The sequence below is a fragment of the Dermacentor variabilis genome, chromosome 2 (genome assembly GCF_050947875.1).
Source record: "Dermacentor variabilis isolate Ectoservices chromosome 2, ASM5094787v1, whole genome shotgun sequence".
Classification (NCBI taxonomy): Eukaryota; Metazoa; Arthropoda; class Arachnida; order Ixodida; family Ixodidae; genus Dermacentor; species Dermacentor variabilis.
In genome coordinates, this window is record NC_134569.1 from 56691701 (window position 1) to 56711346 (window position 19646).

At 46.0% G+C, this 19646-nt stretch overlaps 1 protein-coding gene across 1 annotated transcript in view; it reads right to left on the reverse strand.

Annotated features, from left to right (window-relative positions):
* Nucleotides 1–19249, reverse strand: part of LOC142570846 (lachesin-like) — a 156585-nt gene extending 137336 nt beyond the window's left edge. The window contains exon 1 of the mRNA XM_075679160.1: nucleotides 18533–19249. Coding sequence (XP_075535275.1) covers nucleotides 18533–18602 — 70 coding nt within the window. The 5' untranslated portion in view covers nucleotides 18603–19249. The remainder of the gene's footprint in view (nucleotides 1–18532) is intronic.
* Between the last annotated feature and the right edge of the window lie 397 nt (nucleotides 19250–19646).

Consider the following 19646-nt stretch of genomic DNA (forward strand, 5'->3'; position numbering starts at 1 on the left):
CTGCCCGGATGCCATGGCGGGCTTTCGACGTGGTCGATCATCGATCGATAACGTCGTCGACGTGGTCACCTGCATTCAGCATGAGAAATGCCGTAAGCGTCTCTGCGCTTCTTTGTTCATCGACGTCAAAGGGGCATAGGACAACGTTACGCATGAAGCCATTCTCTCTGCTCTCAGAGACGTAGGAGTGGTAGGATGTTTCAATGGATACGGAGCTATCTCTCCATGCAATCCTTTTTTGTAAGCACGGAGGAAGGCCATACTTCTCTACACTATAGCTGCCGCGGCGTCTCCCAAGGCGGTGTACTTAGCCCTGTGTTATGTAATCTAACTCTAATTGCTCTCTTTGAGCGCGTGCCAAGTACAGTCAGGTTATCAATGTACGCGGATGACATCTGCATATGGACGTCTGAAGTAACACGCCTACAGTTGCGAGCGAGAATTCAGAGAGCCGCCACCCAAACTGCTATCTACCTCCGTAATCGAGGCCTGGAAATTTCCTCCTAGAAATGCTCACTAGTGCCATTTACGCTCAAACCCATGACAAACTACGGCGTAGTGATAACTGGCCAAATAATACCACGTGTTCGATCGCAAAAGTTTCCAGGCGTCATAATCGACAGGGACTTGTCATGGAGCCCTCACGTATCATATGTGAAAAAACGGTTGATAGGCATCTGCCACCTGTTCAAGTTTTTCACTGGCAAGACACAGGTTAAACGAATCTACGTACAATACAAAGTCTACAAGCTCAAGCGCTCCGGATCTGTCTAAGCCTGCCTCAGAGTGTATCAACAGCGGCTACGATAGCGATGGCTAGAGACCACTTTGTGAAGACCCACAATAAAATTGAAGTGCTCAGGACCCATATAAGGCATCTAACCAGGACTCCTCGTCGCCACTTAGCCTCTCTACCAGCGGACAGACCTCATACATCTTTCAGCCAAACAATTACCGCACATGATGAATCATTGCCAACTTGTTTCACTCCGGCTGCGAGATCTTCGGTTCCTCCATGGTGCCTCGCTCAGCCAAAAATCAATCTCACAATACCTGGCATCACTAAAAAAGCTGATCTATCATCACCAGCCCTTAAACTGCTCAGGCTGCTATTTCTGTACGAGAACTACCGTGATTCCACACATATCTACACTGATGGATCTGTCTTGCCAAACAGCTCCGCGGCGGCAATCGTGATACTAGCGACAGTCACAACAATCAAATTTACGACGACTCGCACGACAACGTCGAAGGCAGCAGAGCTCGCAGCGATCTTTAGTGCCCTTTACTACATTGATAATGAACAGCCACACAAGTAGACGGTATTCAGAGATTCTAAGGCGGCACAGTAGACTCTACTGTCACCTTTACGACACGGACCGCACGAATAGCTAATATTTTACATTACAGAGACGTTACACCTTATAAGTGATGCAGGCCATAAAATACCTTTCCAGTGGCTTCCAAGTCACTTCGAGATTATCGGCAATGAACGGGCCGATAAAGTTGCCCTTTCAGCCCGTACTGAGGAGCACCACGCACCAATTCCACTTTCTAGAACTGACGCAGCACGGAAGCTCCGCCTGCTTGCTCGGCAGTGCACCACGTCGCAATGGAATGAGCCACATTTAAGAAATACTCGACTCTACTCCCTTGATCCAACATTAAGTCTCCGAGCACCATCACAGCTTCACCGTGGAGGCGCCACGCTTTTGCATCGACTGTGGTTGGGCGTTGCCTATGCGTTCCGCATAGGGATGACCGACACCCTAACCTGTGACCACTGCGGCCATGAAGAATCAATTGGTCATATTTTGTGCGCCTGCCCGCAGTACGGTCCACAGAGGGAATGCCTTCGCCACGAACTTGACCAACTGGACGACCAACCGCTATCCAAAAAAAGAATTCTACAACATCGAAGGGAGCTAACGTCACAGAAGAAGGCCGTGACACGCTATGGCGCTTTATCTGATCTACCGGCCTTTGCGAACGCCTTTAACTGGAACGCCTTTTGTGTGTGTGTGTGTCTCCACATGTGCATGTTTCTTTTTTTTCTTTTTTAGCGTTTTCCTCTATGTCATTTTTCTAACCCCTATCCCCCATCCCCAGTGTAGGGTAGCAAACCGGAGACTCATATCTGGTTAACCTCCCTGCCTTTCTTCTTTATCCTCTCTCTCTCTCTCTCTATCTCTTCGAGAAGTCAACTCCCAGCCACAATCGACACAGAACAGACGCTTCGCGCCGGTGCAGTCCGGCTGGTGGTCTGAGTTTCGGTGAACTGTTTAGTCTGTGCGATCTGGTGCACCTTGTATGTGCGGTATTCCACTCTGCTAAGGAGAGTGCGTGTGCTAGAATGCGAAGTTGTCTCGCAGCGTCGGTCCTTGAGGGAGGAATGAGGACGCAGCGGTCTTCTTTGTTTGACGTCCGAGCTGCCTTATTTGCGTCATCATTTCCAATAATATCGCAATGACCTACTATCCATTGAAATAAAATTTCATGGCCTTTTTCTTTCAAGTGGTGGAGAACTGCCGCGATTTCGCACGTGGGCTGATCGTGAGTTCCATGCCGGAGGAACGACTACACACATTGCAAGGCTGGCCTTGAATCGCAGGAGACTGTCCATTTTCGAGGACTTTCAGCACTTATCACATGAAGTGTGTCGCGGAGAGCCGCAAAGCACACAGCAGGCAGGTTCGTCATTCCCATGTGACATTATGGCACAACGTCCGCCGCTCACCCGAATACCTATAGAGTGCAGTTTTGTACGCATGAAATAAAACCTAAATGAAAACTATTATGCGCAAGGATCAAATTGGCTTTAAAAGCGGCTATGTGTTTTTCTCACGCGCAAGCGCCTGACACTCGTCATAGTTTATACTGTTTACAACGTCACTGGACAATCCATTTAATGAATCAAAGTTATGAGTCGGCCTCTTCACTAGCAGGTCAACTTGTTCCTAACTTCCGTTTTCAGTTATTTCTTTTTCAGTTCTGAGAACTAACCGAGCCCATCGCATACTTCTTTTTTTAGAAAATGAACTGTTCCGTGAAAGACGTAGATTTTCTCCGGTTTACGATGTAAGTCAAACTGGCATTGGTTAAGTTAAAGGCGAAAACAACCCTGCACTGAAAAGATAATGGGTGCCTTAGATGTTCTACTGCTGACATTATTTTCCGTCTTTTTTTTGTGTGTGTGTAAAAGTGGTGGGTAGCAGATGTGCACCTGTGCTCTAACTGCGGCTGTGCGCCTTTTTAAGCGGCGCTGGGTCAAACATGTAAAATGTTTTTTGCACATTCTTTCCCCCGTAGTGGAAATATGCAGTCACTCATCGCATATAACCCTTAGCGCCAGTAGTCACGCCATCACATAGTAACCCTTAACGATAACCAAGGTCGGTTTAGTTTAATCTTGATAAAAATGACGGCACTGTTTATGGCTGTAGCAGGGGAGAAATCGCCAACATTTTAGTGGCGTTTTCCAGCTAAGCTGACGCAGTTTTTTTGTGGGCGATTGCAGGCAATTCTTCACGCTCGATAGCAATGAACGCTGAGACTATCGCGGGCGTGTATGGGAAGAAAGAAAGAACAGAAGCAAGTTTTATTGCCTACTTTTCAAATGCAAAAGCGAATCGAGTCACCCAGACGACAAACCAGAGGACTTGAATGGGGGTCATTTCTGCTGGCGGCCGGAAAAAAAAAGGGGGGAGGAAAGAGTCAACTTCAGTTGGTGCACGCTACCGCCAACGAAGTTGCTTCTGTACTGCGGCGGCTGCCCATTACACCGAATTTTCGATGGTTCTCTTATTTCCTTGGAGCTCCGGCGTCTCCGGCGCGTAGATTTTCATCGGCACCTTAACGACGGCAACGTTTACGGTCGCAAAAACCTGAGAGAACAACATTCGCTTCTGACTCTTCGTATTCTGAACATATTTTATTCTTGCGTGTGCCTGTTCTTTTATTTGTCGAGAGAAGGCAAGCTTTCGAGGAAGCTGGACGCGAAAGACCAGTGGGCACGGAAATGGCAGGAGCAACCACGACTACAAAACCATTAGCAACGGGCAACCAGATAGAGGGCGCTGATAGCAAAGCGTCGAGGTTGCCGTCGCAGCATGGCGGCTGTGCTCCCGCTAGATGGCGCGGCAAGAACGCGATTTATACCCCTCCGGTCAAAGGTGCAGCTAAACGGGCCCGTAAGGAGCGTTTGTTTGTGCTACCTCTGTGGTTCTCCTTTCCCCTCGTACAACTCCGTATAACGCTGATCACAGCGTGTCCGACTATTCAGTCAGCGCTTGTAAACGGACGAACGAAGGTAACACTCAGAAGCGGTAGCCACATGATAGAGAAAAGCGAGAATGAGTTACTGAGAGATCGAGCTGGATAGAACAAATGTAAATAAAATGGACTGTAAAGACAATATAAAAGAAAGTGCGCAGCGAAATAGTTAACAACTTAAAGCAAAGTCTTTAAAAACGTGCCGCAGTAAGTAACCAACTCATGCGAACAATTAGCACTAGTGGGCTCTGCGAAACTTTTCCCGAAACGCAGAGTTGACGATAACCATTCTTGCTTGCGATGCTGAGAAGACAAACGCAAACCATTCGCAACAGCTGACGTGCCTCAACGCTTTTCTTCCTACATTATATATATATATATATATATATATATATATATATATATATATATATATATATATATATATATATATATAGTCTTGATGCCAGTGAACGACGGCGTAGACGTACGGTGATTGCAGACGGACGTTGTTTACAAAGATAGTGCGCGTAGGAACGCTCAATAATTACAAATTTCTATACGTGTTATGGATGACTAATGCCGGTGACTCGGAAAGGGCATACACTAATGAAGCGCGTCTTTGGCTAACAGATAGCGATGTTTACAGCATTACGGCGCTTTCGTTCTCCGGCCTAGTTATATCTCCGACCTTCGTTAAAATAACACTACAGCCAGGTCAGATCATTACTAATACTAAATTAAGTCAGAGGCTGATGTTCGCGGCATTATTTCAGTAAGCACGCGATGCCAGTAGGCATGTACTGCTCCCAAGTCTCTCGTTTAATCTCTCTCTCTCTCTCTCTCTCTCTCTCTCTCTCTCTTGTTTTCTTGTTCTTTTCAGCACTGAATTGGTTGAACCATGTACGCTACAAGATGATTTTCTTGTATTTGCTTTTTATTGGGTGATCCGAATTTAACCAACATCCGCATTCATACCGCATAAAACTATTCTGGGTATACGTCCATTCTCCTTTTCTTAAAGATTCGTCTGTATTGCGCATAGCGGGAAGACAACTGAATACTGGAGTAGTCACGATTATGATAAAGCCTAGACGCTGCTCAAACGATTATTCTGGAGAAAGTTACGTTTCTTTGAATACCTACGTTGGCAGCTTACCTCGCTTCACTGAAATTGTAGACATTGCGAAATGTTATGAACTCGCGATATATATATATATATATATATATATATATATATATATATATATATATATATATATATATATACCATCGGACAAGTGCGTACCAGCTTCTAGATATATAGATATATTTGCTGAAACCTAAATGAAGTGTTCTATGAAAGTGAGGCCTTTCATAGAACACCGCTAGTATTCACAAATTCCGCTTACATTGGAATCGTTCTTAAGAGCAAATTCCAACTAATCCTGGTGCCGGATTCGTTAATAGTGAAGGCAGCCGGCTAATTTTATGGAACCTTTACGAAGAAGAAAGCTTTGTGAATTCGGCCTCATAAGATCCTGGAACCGTGGCCTTGTGCGCTTGCGATTTACAATGCCTCGAAAGCACTGGTGCTGCGTTTCTTGATATCCACCAGCCTAAATGTGACCGCTTGTGTCCGAGTGACTGATATTGCAATAAATATGCATTGATTCATTGAATAATTAATTAATTAGTCGATTGATTGATTGATTGATTGATTGATTGATTGATTGATTGATTGATTGATTGATTGATTGATTGATTAATTGATTGATTGATTGATGAACGCTTGTGCATGATTATGAGTGCATGCTGTGAGCTCCTCTTCCTCTACTCATCCTTTAGTCCCCTTCTCCGGTGCAAGGCAGCCAACAAGGCTCAGCCATGTTGACTTTCCTGCCCTTCCCTTATAATTTACATCGCTTTCTATGTCACAAAAAACGTCAGTGTCCCATTTACCTTTGCCACCATATGAGAAAAAAAATCTTTGTAGTGAAATAATAAGTAGAGCGGTAATTTAATCTTTCGCGAGATTGAGAAGACAATCGCGAAGCTAGTGTGAGTCGCAGGATTCTTACAATGTAAACACGTATTGAGCCCACTTACCTGCTTCAATTCTTCAATTGCAGCTTTGAAACATGGGCCTAAACCGTTTATCAATAAGGTAATTAGCAAAGTGTTGCCACTGGTTTAGTTAATCAGTGATTAACACCTATTTACTTACGCTGACCATTAAAAAGTGGGCTTTAATGGGCCAATAAGACGGATGAATATTTCCACACGCTATCTATAAATAACTGGGCTCTTGCCATGTGAAGAAGGTGACATAATGGCACAATGATAAATGAGACGTGTTTATTCCCGCTCTGACGTAGTAGTTCTGCAGAAACCCGCAAGGTGGAGAGAAGTAATAATAAAGGGAAAATCAGACATCCACCCATTCGTAGCAATTGCTGCAAAGGAAACCCATACGGGTTCCTCTAAAGAAAAGCCTCACAGTTGAAGAAAAATTCGTCCTGATCCGGGACACGAACACGGGACCACCCCATTTCCGGGGCAGCCGCTCTACCATCGGAGATAACCAGGCGGCTAGCAGATGGTAGGGTGAAGTCCAATTTGTCGACAACACGAAGCAAAGGCAAGTGTTTGACGTATCAGACATCACCCGTTCGTAGCAATTGCTACAACGGGTGGATGTCTGATTCCCCCCCCCCCTTTATGAGTGCCGCTCTGCACAATATGACAGAACACGGAAAACCTCAAGCAAGTAAACGCACTTAGTCATTTCTTTTTGTGCGATGCCAAATACTAGTATTATAAATCATTATAGAAAGTGGTTTCCAACGCTGCTTGCTGAAGTTGATCTATACAGCTAATGTTAAAAATAATTTTTGTCTATCCGCTTCTCTGTAGTGACACTATACCCATATGACAACACTCGCAACAATGACATCGGTGCCGTCAAATCCCAGCCCGAGTTCAACGTGACTACACAGAATACCTAAGCGCACTTGCTTGGGAGTAATGAATTGTTTATTAACAAATAAGAATTACTTCATATTGTAGAATAAGAATAGTCTCAAACAAATAGCTTTCCTTGAAAAACTTCTTACGTACATTGACAGTACAAGCACGAGAAGGTAGTTCTTGATAGATTACGTCACACTGATCTAACGCGGCAGCAACGACGTCATTTATTGGGGTCAAAATTTCATGGATACATAGTCAATTCCAACTTCCTTTCCTCCTACCCACGAATTTCAATAAGTAAAGATTTCTGCTATTTTCAGATTCAGTAAAAACATACACAGGAAATAACTGGCCTTCGCGTATCGTTATTAAATTCTGACTTCGTCATTTCGAAGACCTGCTACGAGAATTGCATGGCAACGCTGACAAACTTCTTTGACTTCTGCGTCCTTTCCCTGACGTCAAACGTCTGCTGTCGGGAACGGTTCCTACTTCAGAAGTGCAATTTCCCACTTCAAGTTTAAAGTTCCTACTTTACTCGTGCCCTCCCTGAGGAGTGGAAGCAAGTTTTACTGAGCCAGCGTGAATCTGTTTTTATTTTTGCGCATGGCTCTTGGGAGCCTATCAAACCTCTAAGACGCTCACGCATGTCATCGCCCTTCGTTTCGGCCAATTCGGCCACGAGGGAATTATTAGCAGGGTTGTTCAGACGTTCTGTCTGCGTCAAAGACGCTAGTGATCGCCGCGAAAGCAAGCACTTGAGCTTTTCGTTTTATTTATCTATCAAAGATTCAAATTGGTATTTCGCGCTTGCTCTCCACATGAATACTGCATTACATGCGAAAAAATCAATTTCGCGCGTTTCGCAATGGTGTGGTAGGCGCGGGAGATGAACGGCTGCAGAAGTGATCATGCATTCCGCGTGCAGACAGCGTTATCACCGGTGGTCGGCTACTTTACTCTGTAGCCGACCACCCGAAGAGTTGGAATAACGCCTATATATATATATCTAGCTGGACTCCGCCTCGAAAAAAAAGAAGAAAAAAGAAAAGACAGAAATGTTACGGACGGGCAGACAGAAATTACCCATGTCTTGCTTTGAACGTGCGTGGTGATGTCATATCATGTAGCGTGCGGACAGGAGATTAAACAAGAAGTCGGTTCTAGCAGACTGTAGTCTGTGGGCTAAGTTACCCGAAATGAGGCTAATCACTGGGACGCACAATAGCTTTGTATTTCTTTTTCAGTTAGATGCTTGGTTACGCCTTTTCAGTCAAAATAATAGAAACTGCAGGGCATGTTTGCCACTGGATAGATGAAACACTGACAGAAACGATGACATACTGTTTTGCTTCTGTTTGTCTCGTGTTCTTACGGAAAACGTGCCCTTTAGTATACACGAACTAGACTCAGAGCAAGTCCTTCAAATATAGGAATGGAAAATGGGGTTTCAAGCTTATCAAATGAAAACTGGGCGTTCTTTTGATGAGCAAAGGAGAAAAAGCGTTTTCCTTGTAATGTTTGCATATCTTTCGCCGGACAAATAGCAGTTGATACCGGCCCAAAGAGCAATTTAGGCTCGCTTATTTCGAATGCTTGCATGTTCGCGGCCGCACGCAGTGTCCTAGAAGACTCCGCGATCTGATGTAACAAATACCCTTTCAAGGATTAGTTATCCGCCAGCCGTTAGCCAAGAAGTCACCGCAAGCTCTCACATTCATAACTCAAACCTGCATATAAAGCGAGAATAATGAGTTCTCTATCTATCCAGATGGCGTGAAGCCTTCTAGGGCCTTATTATTCACTTTGACTCTGCGAAATGTTTATAAATGAAGTCATTCGGTAGCAGATACGTTCACCCTGTAAGTTTAGTCTGGTGCAAGTATCTTCCGTGTGATTGCACAAGCATTTAGTCAACATAACTCAGGCAGCTACCAATCAGCGCAGATTCCTTCAAAAAACATTCAGTTACAGAAAATTGTTTTTCAGAATTGCTCTCAACTGCCCAACACAACTAAACCTCGCTCCGGAGCTAAAACTCGAAGTGGAAAGTGCCAACACGGATAACATGTCCCTCTAACACCATAGTCGCAGATACATCATTCCAGACGCAGAAACCTCCGCGGAACGTTGCAATTCTTCCACTCAAAGTAGGAACTGCCGACTGCGCTATGAAAGTTATTATTACTATAGCAAATATATGGACACTGCAGGCGCATTCTTGCCGTCGCAGTCGTCGGCGACGCCGTCACCGCGATGTTCCGTATAAATTTGAATACTTGTGCATAAAGTGCAACACAGACGCCGCGCGCCGTATGCTGTATGTGCGAGTTAAAGTGTGCGAGCGTCAGCCGATGATCGCGGCTCAATCTCGCGCGCTCAAGGGAGGAAAGCGGGGAGAAAGTGCCCCCGTCTTCCGTCACGCGCAAGGAACCGGGGGAGGCGAGGTGTGTGTGCGTGAGAGGGGGGGGGGGGGTGAAGGGGGCGTTGTTTTTCGGCAGCAACGCGCGGTCACTCGCGGCCGTGCGGGCTTTTTGAAAGCGATCTGCTTTGGGGATAGAGTCTCGAAGGGCCGACGGCTCCTAGCTTTGCGCGCGCTCTGTTTTCGCCACTCAGTTTGCGTTGAAGTGATAGACGGCACGAAGGTCACTTCACTCACTGCTGCTGCCGCGATCCTTCACGCCATCGCTTCCACAGCGAGTGTCCGCGGTCATCGAGTGCCGTGTGTGCATGTTTGCTTGTGCACGCTGACACCACGCTTGCTAATTCAGTTAGTAAGCTTGTGTTTGCAACTTTACACGGCCGCAAAAACTACTATCCTTAAGTCGTACGGCTGTCTGCTAATTTGCTATTGCAATCGATGCTTCGTCTTTCGGGCGAAACTGCAACTTTTATTATTAAATACCAACTGTGACAAAATGTCACTTAGGGTAAATTGATTATGGATGACTACTATATTGGCGAAGCTGTAGCGCTGTCTGATTTTCTTGTTAACGGCTTTTAAATAGCACCTAAGCAGACGACGCGCGCACATGCAGTTAGTGGATGCATGACGCACATCACAGACTATGGCCTACAATATTTTCAGCACTCCGCGGGCGCCTCTCAATCTCGGAGGTCACGCCGAATAGCGACGCTTGTTCTCAACGTTCCCCGTTTACATAATTTACTGGCAACTGTAATGACGGCATTTCTTTGTTTTGTTTCGTTTTTCTTTCTATTCTTTAGTTTCCATGTTCAAAACGTATATATCTGCGAGCTTTTCGTGACCGATCCACTCGTATTTCAGGCGTAAGATTGCAAGACTGCTCTACATCTAGGCCATTCTTAACGCGTCTAATGTTTTCTTGTATTTAGGCAGTTGGCTCTGTAATACATGCCATTTCTCGCAGTATCAGCTGCCGAAAACATCTGAACTAGCGCGCTAGCAATGTGCAAGCGAGATTCACGGCTTTTGGTCCCTACACTTTCCTGCTATTTCCTACTCTTGTCTTTTATTCCTTGTTGTTGTTGTTGTTGTTGTTGTTTGCTTTAACACATTGCACATACCCATGAGGGGGGGATTGGCGAAGGTTCGGAATGGAAACACACCAGAATTAATTCCTTCTCGCTAACTTAACTGCTAACCACTTAACCGCTAACCAAGATTTAACTTACCAATGGCTTCCTATTGCTGTTTTACCGTCTAAGCTGCTTTATTACCGTCTCACGTACCGTACAGTGAACCGCAACCCCTGCAACTTTTATTTTTTTTTTTTTTTTGCAATTTTGCAACTTTTTGCAACTCGAACTTCGTCAACGCCCTCGTGGTACAGTGCGACTTGCAATCATGAATACCCTGTTTCTTGTAAATCGTGAACGCCAAGGTTGCTTAGTGGCTATGGTGTTGGGCTGCTAAGCATGAGGTCGCGGGATCGAATCCCGGCCGCGGCGGCTGCATTTCCATGGGGGCGAAGTGTGAAAACACCCGCGTACTTAATTTTAGGTGCACGTTAAGGAACCCCGGGCGGTCCAAATTTCCGGAGTCCCCCATTACGGCGTGCCTCATAATCAGATAGTGGTTTTACCACGTAAAACCCCATAATTAATTAATCTAAATCACAGTTTTGTCAAATATGATACCTCAGTCGACCGACGTGTAAAACGAAGCAGAGCCTTGACCAGATTCGAACCCTTTCTTGATATGCTGTTAGTGCCGCTTTGTCATCCTTAGGCGGTTGTGTATCTTCTGCCCTTGCTGAAGATTCCATCCACTGATACAACAGACATTCGCAAATAAACACTTACGCGCACCGCGGATGCGCTCTCATAACTCCGTGTGGTACGGACCACCCGGCTAGCCTTATCCGTCAAGAGGAGGTATTTCTCCGAAATGTTTACCCCTGCGAAATCATCCATACGAGCACAGGGAAATTTTATTTACGCCCGCTCGAGCTGCTTCCCATTCCGTCCTGCACCAGTGCGAGACGCAGACCTAGACTGCCTTTGTGGACACGCCTCAGGTTGCAAACAGTCTGTCAACGACATCTGCACAGCGTGGTTCTTCATCTCAACGGGCTACCAGACTTGCTCAACTGGACTCATAAACCGCCACTTTGCTCATTCTTTAAACTTTATGCGAAAGGCGAACCAGGACTTCTCATTCACGGTAGCAAATTTTGACGCTGCACGCAAACATAGGAAAAGTAAGCAAATGTTCTTGCCTTTCTTCTTTCTTTCTCTCTCCGTTGCTAGTTTGGCAAGTCGTGCGTTGCTGGTTTGTTTCGAACCATTAAGGTGTGATGTATTGGCCGCTTGCCATGTAGTTTTCGCGCACAATTTTATACTCACTGCAATAAATGTCATACACAGAAATAATCATAAGACAGTTGTTTGGAGTGTTAACCTTTGGCAGTGCAGGTTACATTTTCAAATACGAGGAGTACTTTTTTTCTTCTTCGTTTGCGTTATTAGCATGGTCAGGTTATGTATATAACTGTCTGCGAGCTATAACAAGTAACAACATCTTGCGGTGATGAAGTACGCTGCGAGTGGCACTGAATGGGCCCCAGCACATGTAATGAATTGTAAGCATACCTAGAATCAAAGGAAATACACTAGCATATTCATAATGCACTCTTTGATAAAAAAAAACAAAGCAAGTAAAATGATGTAAACAATGCGAATAATACCCAGAATTAGTAGCTTTTGAAGTTTGTGAAACAACCTTGTCCAGGAAAGCACATCTGAGGGGCGTTATAGTTCCGCGACACTCACCTTGTTGCATTTGTTGAGTAAAAAAAACTGTGGAAGCTGTGTGCGATTGTGCTAGTGTAAGGCGATCGGCGTAGCAGGACTGCGCTCGACGTACTGTTTTAGTGAAAGTTCCTGTGCGAGTAATTACTGAGTACCAAGCACGCATTTGCGAGTTAGAGGAAATCAGATGAGTATTGTACGTTGAGTGGCACGTGGCGCTAATGAGGCACCTTTGGTGATATGATTGCAACCTAAATTACCTATTGTCACTGAAAACATCGCCGTTCGTAATTACTGGCAATCTACAAGCCGGTCATTATAAAAAACTCTTCGGAAATTAGCCATCAAAGAGCAAGACAAGTGAGGCAATTAACGCCTGGGTAGAAATACTGAGAGTAAGCTCTCGTGGAAGCTCTTCAAAATGGAACCCCATGACTGCCTCCGGTTGTTGACGCGCCTGCAGAATAACGTGTGTCCAAGGAAAGAAAAAGAAATCAGGATATCCAAGCATACATTCAATGCGATTCAGGCACTCTCTTGTGAGTGACGGCAATTCGGAAACAGGCATGACAGTATAAAAGCATTGCATTCTAGAGGACAAAAAGGATCGTGACATAGATGGCTATTGCTAGTTGATGATGGAAAAGTATAGCTCCCACTGATTTAGAAGTCGTGGCACTTTTTTCTAGTTCACGTGACGCAGAAACTGAGGATATTCAGCAAGGAGAGGCGCAGAACTCTAGACCGTTTACGAAAATATATTGTACGTAACAACAAGCACGCATTGTAACATGTGCGTAGGATGCAGCACCCCTAGCAATAAATTTTGTTCCGCAGGTCTTCTTTTTTTCTATATGGAAAACAAATCATTGACCACGACGCCATGCGGTATTGAACTACTTTGAGAGCTAGACACCATAGCCGCCGAGCTGACACTTCGTATTTTGTTCCAGGTTTCCTGCGCCTCGCAGATTGAAAGAGTAGGGGTACTTGTGCGTGTGTTTCGGAGATCGCAGCAGGCAGTAAATACTGTAGCGGATGGAGGGGACGTTCTGCGCGTTGCAAAGTAGTAGTACGCAAAAAAAAAAAGTTGTTCTTGAGATGATGGCTGCGTTCGCTGTGAAAACCTGCAGCTGTCGCAGCAGATGAGTTCGGAGACACAGGAATCGCCGAAGTGTTTATTAAGTAATTCTAAGCGGAAATACCTAAAAGCAAGTTGCTGAATTCTTTAGTTTGCTACGCTTTCATGAGGAGGGCATACCATGCACCATTTCAACTTGTTTTTCTTTTTTTTTATTCGACGCGTACGGAAATCTTAGCTGCTTAACGGGAAAAGGGTGAAAATAGGAATATGTGAATGGCACAACGTTATACCGCCTCATTTTATATGCATGTAACCGTACAAAGGTGCCAATGGTATCATTGTAAAGCCTGCATACTAGTTCCAAAGATGTCCAGAGATTCCACAACAATGTCTGCGTAACTTATTTAAAAATGTTGGTTCAGGCAGCGTTTCGACACTGAACTATTTTGTAAGACGTAGTGAAGTTACGAAACATGATTACGAATGCAAACAGCACTGCTTTCTTTATATGATTTAAGAAGCACCTTGCGCGTACGGTCGCATTCGCTATTGAACGTTCTATTATGATGCGCTTTACTTCGTGGATACCTTGCTAGCTTAGGCTATAGTCAATAAATTAGCGCAGTTTCACCATAAGGGCGAAGTAACGAATGCGATAGCAACATGTCAGAATATTACAAGAAGTGTAAGAGTCGTAGCTGTAGTGTCAGTATGAATTGAAGCAATCGTAAGCTAAGTAAAAGCGAGCTGTTTTGCTAGGGGTCCTCTGTTTAAATCCTGCCATGGGACAATTTCATTGATGTTTATTAATTAAAGCCAACGTCTTCCTTAGCAACTTTGCCACCCCTTTTCCGTATCGGGTATGTTTCAAGCTACTTTCCTGGGCCGATCCCAGAGGTAGCACCACAGCTGTGCCAATAAAAGTACATCATTTTAAGGTTTGAGCTCTGTTCATGTTTACAGGAGCTATTCAGAGACCTGGAGCGGGATGAATTGGGGATAAAAGTTGATGGAGAATACCTTAGCAATTTGCGATTCGCTGATGATATTGCCTTACTTAGTAACTCAGGAGTCCAATTGCAATGCATGCTCACTGACCTGGAGAGGCCAAGCAGAAGGGTGGGTCTGAAAATTAATCTGCAGAAAACTAAAGTAATGTTTAACAGTCTCGGAAGAGAACAGCAGTTTACGATAGGTAGCGAGGCACTGCAAGTGGTAAGGGAATACATCTACTTAGGGCAGGTAGTGACCACATATCCGGATCATGAGACTGAAATAACCAGAAGAATAAGAACGAGCTGGGGTGCGTTTGGCAGGCATTCTCAAATCATGAACAGCAGGTTGCCACTATCCCTCAAGAGGAAAGTGTATAACAGCTGTGTGTTACCAGTACTCACGTATGGGGCAGAAACCTGGAGGCTTACGAAAAGGGTTCTGCTGAAATTGAGGACGACGCAACGAGCTATGGAAAGAAGAATGATGGCTGTAACGTTAAGGGATAAGAAAAGAGCAGATTGGGTGAGGGAACAAACGCGGGTAAATGACATCTTAGTTGAAATCAAGAAAAAGAAATGGGCATGGGCCGGACATGTAATGAGGAGGGAAGATAACCGATGGTCATTAAGGGTTACGGACTGGATTCCAAGGGAAGGGAAGCGTAGCAGGGGGCGGCAGAAAGTTAGGTGGGCGGATGACATTAAGACGTTTGCAGGGACAACATGGCCACAATTAGTACATGACCGGGGTAGTTGGATAAGTATGGGAGAGGCCTTTGCCCTGCAGTGGGCGTAACTAGACTGATGATGATGATTATGATGATGATGATGATTGTTCAGCACTTTCGATATCTAAGTCTGACAAGATTTAAAGTAAAAGGCATTCGCTGTCCGTATTTTGTTCCATGGCATTTGTCTATGGCCTGCCATTCTCAAATTTCTAAGAAATAATTTTCTCAAGAATGGTAACACCCGGGTTTGGGCAACTTTAGCGATAGAATGGTGTGGCAATAGAGCCCGCATTTACTGCATGTGATATATTGCATGCCTATGCCTATATATAGAAAGCACCTCACGGCGACGACAGCGGCCAAAATTCATTGGAGTGTCCGTATAATTGCCATCGCAATAAATAAACGCAGCGCGTACGCCGTCAATCAGAAGGGATTCAGTGGTATGGTTTTCAAGATCCACATTCTGCTCCCTATATCCCTATTTTTTTATTACCTACTGATGAGCAGATTATGCCTTTTTTGTGACCGCCGGAAAAAAAAGAACTAAATTCATCTTTAAGGAAGTTTCAGCTCAAAGATACAAAAAAGGGACAAAATTAATCTGACCATATACAGAAGCAAAAAGCAGAGATCGGAGCTTTTGTGTTTTACAAAAAGAGACATGGGTGACGTATATTTACTGTCCTTGATAAGGAGTTAACCAACCTCGTGTCGAAAGACATTTCAAAAGATCGAGGCAGTGCAGATCAAGGCTCTTATTAGCAACGATGACGTATTCTTAATATACTGCTGAAGGCATAACCCCGTTATCCATATGCTCTGTGTGTTTTCAGCGAGAGAACGTAGATTTCTAACTTGTGAGAATGGAATAAAAGTAGCTTTTCGCGTGTGCGATTACAAACTGCTCAACGAGGGCTATACTTTGATTCAACAAAGCAAACAGAAGCTGATTTCTTTGTTGTTGTTGAAATTACCTACGTCCTAATATGTCCTCTGCAAATATTAGCTCGTCTGACAAAGGAGTTTGCGAACCGGCATGCATTCTCCTCTTGGCCGTGCTCCCAGCAATGTACAAACTGAATGCTGATGTGGCATGATAAATAATTATGGTCCAAATACAGCAGAGAATAAACCTCGAAAAATTAGCTGTTTTAAAAGTATGCCTTCGACTTCACATTCGGATAATAGAGTACAAAGCAATGAAATGGTGTAATTCAAACGTTGTCGTGTATGATTATGTGCGGTGCCTCTAAGCAGAAAAGCTTGTTCTAAAGACTCAGGACTTTTATAAAAATTTCCTTTGAAAAATACGTGCTTGTGAGCTGCGTGAGACAGCTTTAGTCTGTTTACATGGACCGAACACTCAATAATTTTACGATTGTGGAAAATTCACGCAAGCCTAAACGCTACGAATGTGCGCTGTAATGGAGTTGATGCGCAGGAGCGCGCTAGCAAAACGTAGAGCACCTTTTCTCCGTGTCACCGTTGACTGGATGCTTCCGCTGTTGTATTGCGCTCGTGCACGTTCGATGAAACGAAAGAACGCCCACCCCTGCTGTATATTTCACCGCGACAGTGGTAATCAATCTAGAGAATCAATCTCTCCTTCAGTCTATATACAGTGTACGCTGGCTACAGTTCCGCTAGACGACTGTTTGCACGTACGTTGCATATCTGACTATCTCACACGGAGGGAACCGTTCGGAAGCGTTAGCGAAAGGTAACGCTACCATACGTATACGATATATAGTGGTTATTCCGGCGTGACAAAGGGGACATACACAACACCGCGGCACATTCTTGTTATCTTGCTGCTTTAGTTGGGTGCTCGTCAGGGCACTTTATTACTAAGGAAGAAAAAGTCAGCCTACGGCACTCATCATGTTGAGTGAAGAAGGGCTTCCAAGAAGTACGCATGCGCGTGTCCAATGGATTCTGCATTACGGAAGTGATGGCAGACAGCGAAACGATGAAACCTCCGATGTACCTTGCTAAGGGCGTTTCAGCGCAGCCGCATACACATAAGAAAAAGTGTTTTTCCACGCTCACTTTCTTAAGGTCCTTACTCGTCCACCGACACGTGTGAATTAGGAAAGCAGACACTGTTTTCTACATGCGTAGTTGTCGAGCGTACCAGGCACGCAATTCGGACAAATATTTAAAGATAAAAATTGCACCGTAACCCACCGGAAGGAATTTGCATAGAAAAAAAAAACGAAACGACGACAGTCCCAAGACGCTCGCGCCGTGGGTACGAACGAACGGGACCGCGGGACACGAACGTGACCGAGGGGAACCCGTTTTCCCGCTGTGGCAGTTCGTTTTTCCTCCCAACCCAGATGCTTTCCCGCGTTTCTTCCGTGCTGCTGGCGACTCGCAGACGATTACGGACGTGTTTTTCCCCGTCGGCACCGGCTTCGACCTGCTTCGCTCTTGCCATTCGTAAGACGGGCGCAGTGAGGGGCGGCGCGCCTCACTATACGGGGTCATTACCGGCGTTCGCGAGAAACGCCGTCCGGTCTATTCGCAGAGTGCCCCACGCTCGCGCAACAAGCTGCACGGCGTGCCATGTATAAATCGAAGACAATTAGTGAACCATTTATTAAAATACGCGCAAGCGAAAAGGGTGCGCGAGCGAGAGCCCGAGTGCCCGCTTTGCACGCTATATGGCGCCCCTCGTAAAAGGACAAAGAAAATCGGGCGCAACTTGGCGAAGCAAGCTCAAACGCAACAATCGCGCACAAGTATAGAGACGAGCGGTACGCTTCATTTGCTGCGTGGGCGTCCAAATGGGCTTGTTCTCTAACGACGCAAACCTTTTCCTGAGAGTTCCTAATGGTGAGGGCGGTTAGAGAAATTTGTGCCTTTTTCTTTTTTTCTTTCTTTCTGGCCCACGCGAGACGGATTCTCCGGACGTGCCGCAGCGTTGCCTCATTCTTCGGCGCCCGTGAGATGCGTTCCATTTGCGCGCGAAATGCTGCGCTGTGCGAAGCACCCGCGCAAGAGACGAGGACCTATTAGAGGATAGCTCAGGTGCGACGGTACAAATCGTAATAGCCTTTTTTCTGAGCAACAGACTAACGTTCGCCGCCGTAAACTAATTCATCTCGTCTGCAATTTAGCATGTGAATAAAAGATTGTCCGCGTAGCATGTTGGCAACTAATTCCGGTGAGCTGCCAGGAACTTTCTTCCCCTGAAGCACAAGCCTTCGGTTCTTGTCGTGTGAAAAAATAGAGAAAGAAAAATGAGAAGACATCATTTTCGAGCAGCTGCCTCTTACCTGCCACGAACACCAACAGCATGAGCAAGCTTGACCGCACGCCACCAGTGTCCACCGTTTTGTGAGCCATGATTGGCGAGCAGGCCGCAGCGTTCTCACAGACGGTTCAGACGCACGTCAGAGAACCACCTCTCTCGCTGTCACTGCGTCCATCGAACTGATTGACAACCGAATTCGAAGCGACTTCTCGTTCCTTCTTCTCTCCTTCACTCTCAGTCGCCACCTCCTTCGCTGCTTTCGCGCTTGGTCGTCTTCCGAGCGCAAGGAAAGCGAGGACGACAAACGAGGAAAACAATAAAGAAAGCGGAACAGAAACAACGTTCTTCAGTCACTCCAGGCGAGAAAGCGAACAGTCTAGACACATGGCGAATACTTGTCCGGCTTCGTGGGTGTCAACGCCGGCGCTGTCACTCTTGCGACACGATCACAACGAGCACGACGTCAGTAGCCCCCGCGACGTTCGCCTCAGCGGAGCACAGCGAAGAGCAGGCTGCCGCGAGGAGTTACAAGAAGTGTCTGGCTGTGCTCACATGTTCCCAAGAGCCGGCGTGACACAACAACAATCGTGGCGCCAGCGGCGGCGAGCGCGCGCGTCGACGTCCCTTTTCTTCCCGAAAAAAGCGCGCGCGCTCCCGGAGCGTTCGCTCCCTTCCTCTCGGCGCGGCGCAGGAGTTGGTGTGAGCAGCGAGCGCGGCGCCGTGTTGCGTGGCGCGCCGCTTGCTTCCCTCGGGATCAGCGCGCGACCACGCTTTCAAAACTCGCACGCGCGTGTCCGGAGCAGCGGCGCGCCGGCGGCCGGGGACGCCTCCCCCGGCCGGTGACGTCACCAACGCGTGCGCACAGGGAGGCGCCGGCCACTTGGAGACACCCCCCCACTGCCACCTCTTTCCCTCCGGCCGCAAGCACACCCCGTCCTTTCCTTTTTGTCTTCCTTTCCATTTCGTTTCCCTCTGTCCTGACTCCCTACGTGTGTCGGCCGGACTACGTCCCGAACTGTTCCTCTTCTTTCCGCACGTGCGCTCGCGTTCCTCTACTTCAATGATGATGTCATAATGCTGCACTTTTCAATTTTCTTACTCTATAATGGCGGCGGCCAACACTGAAGAAAAGAACA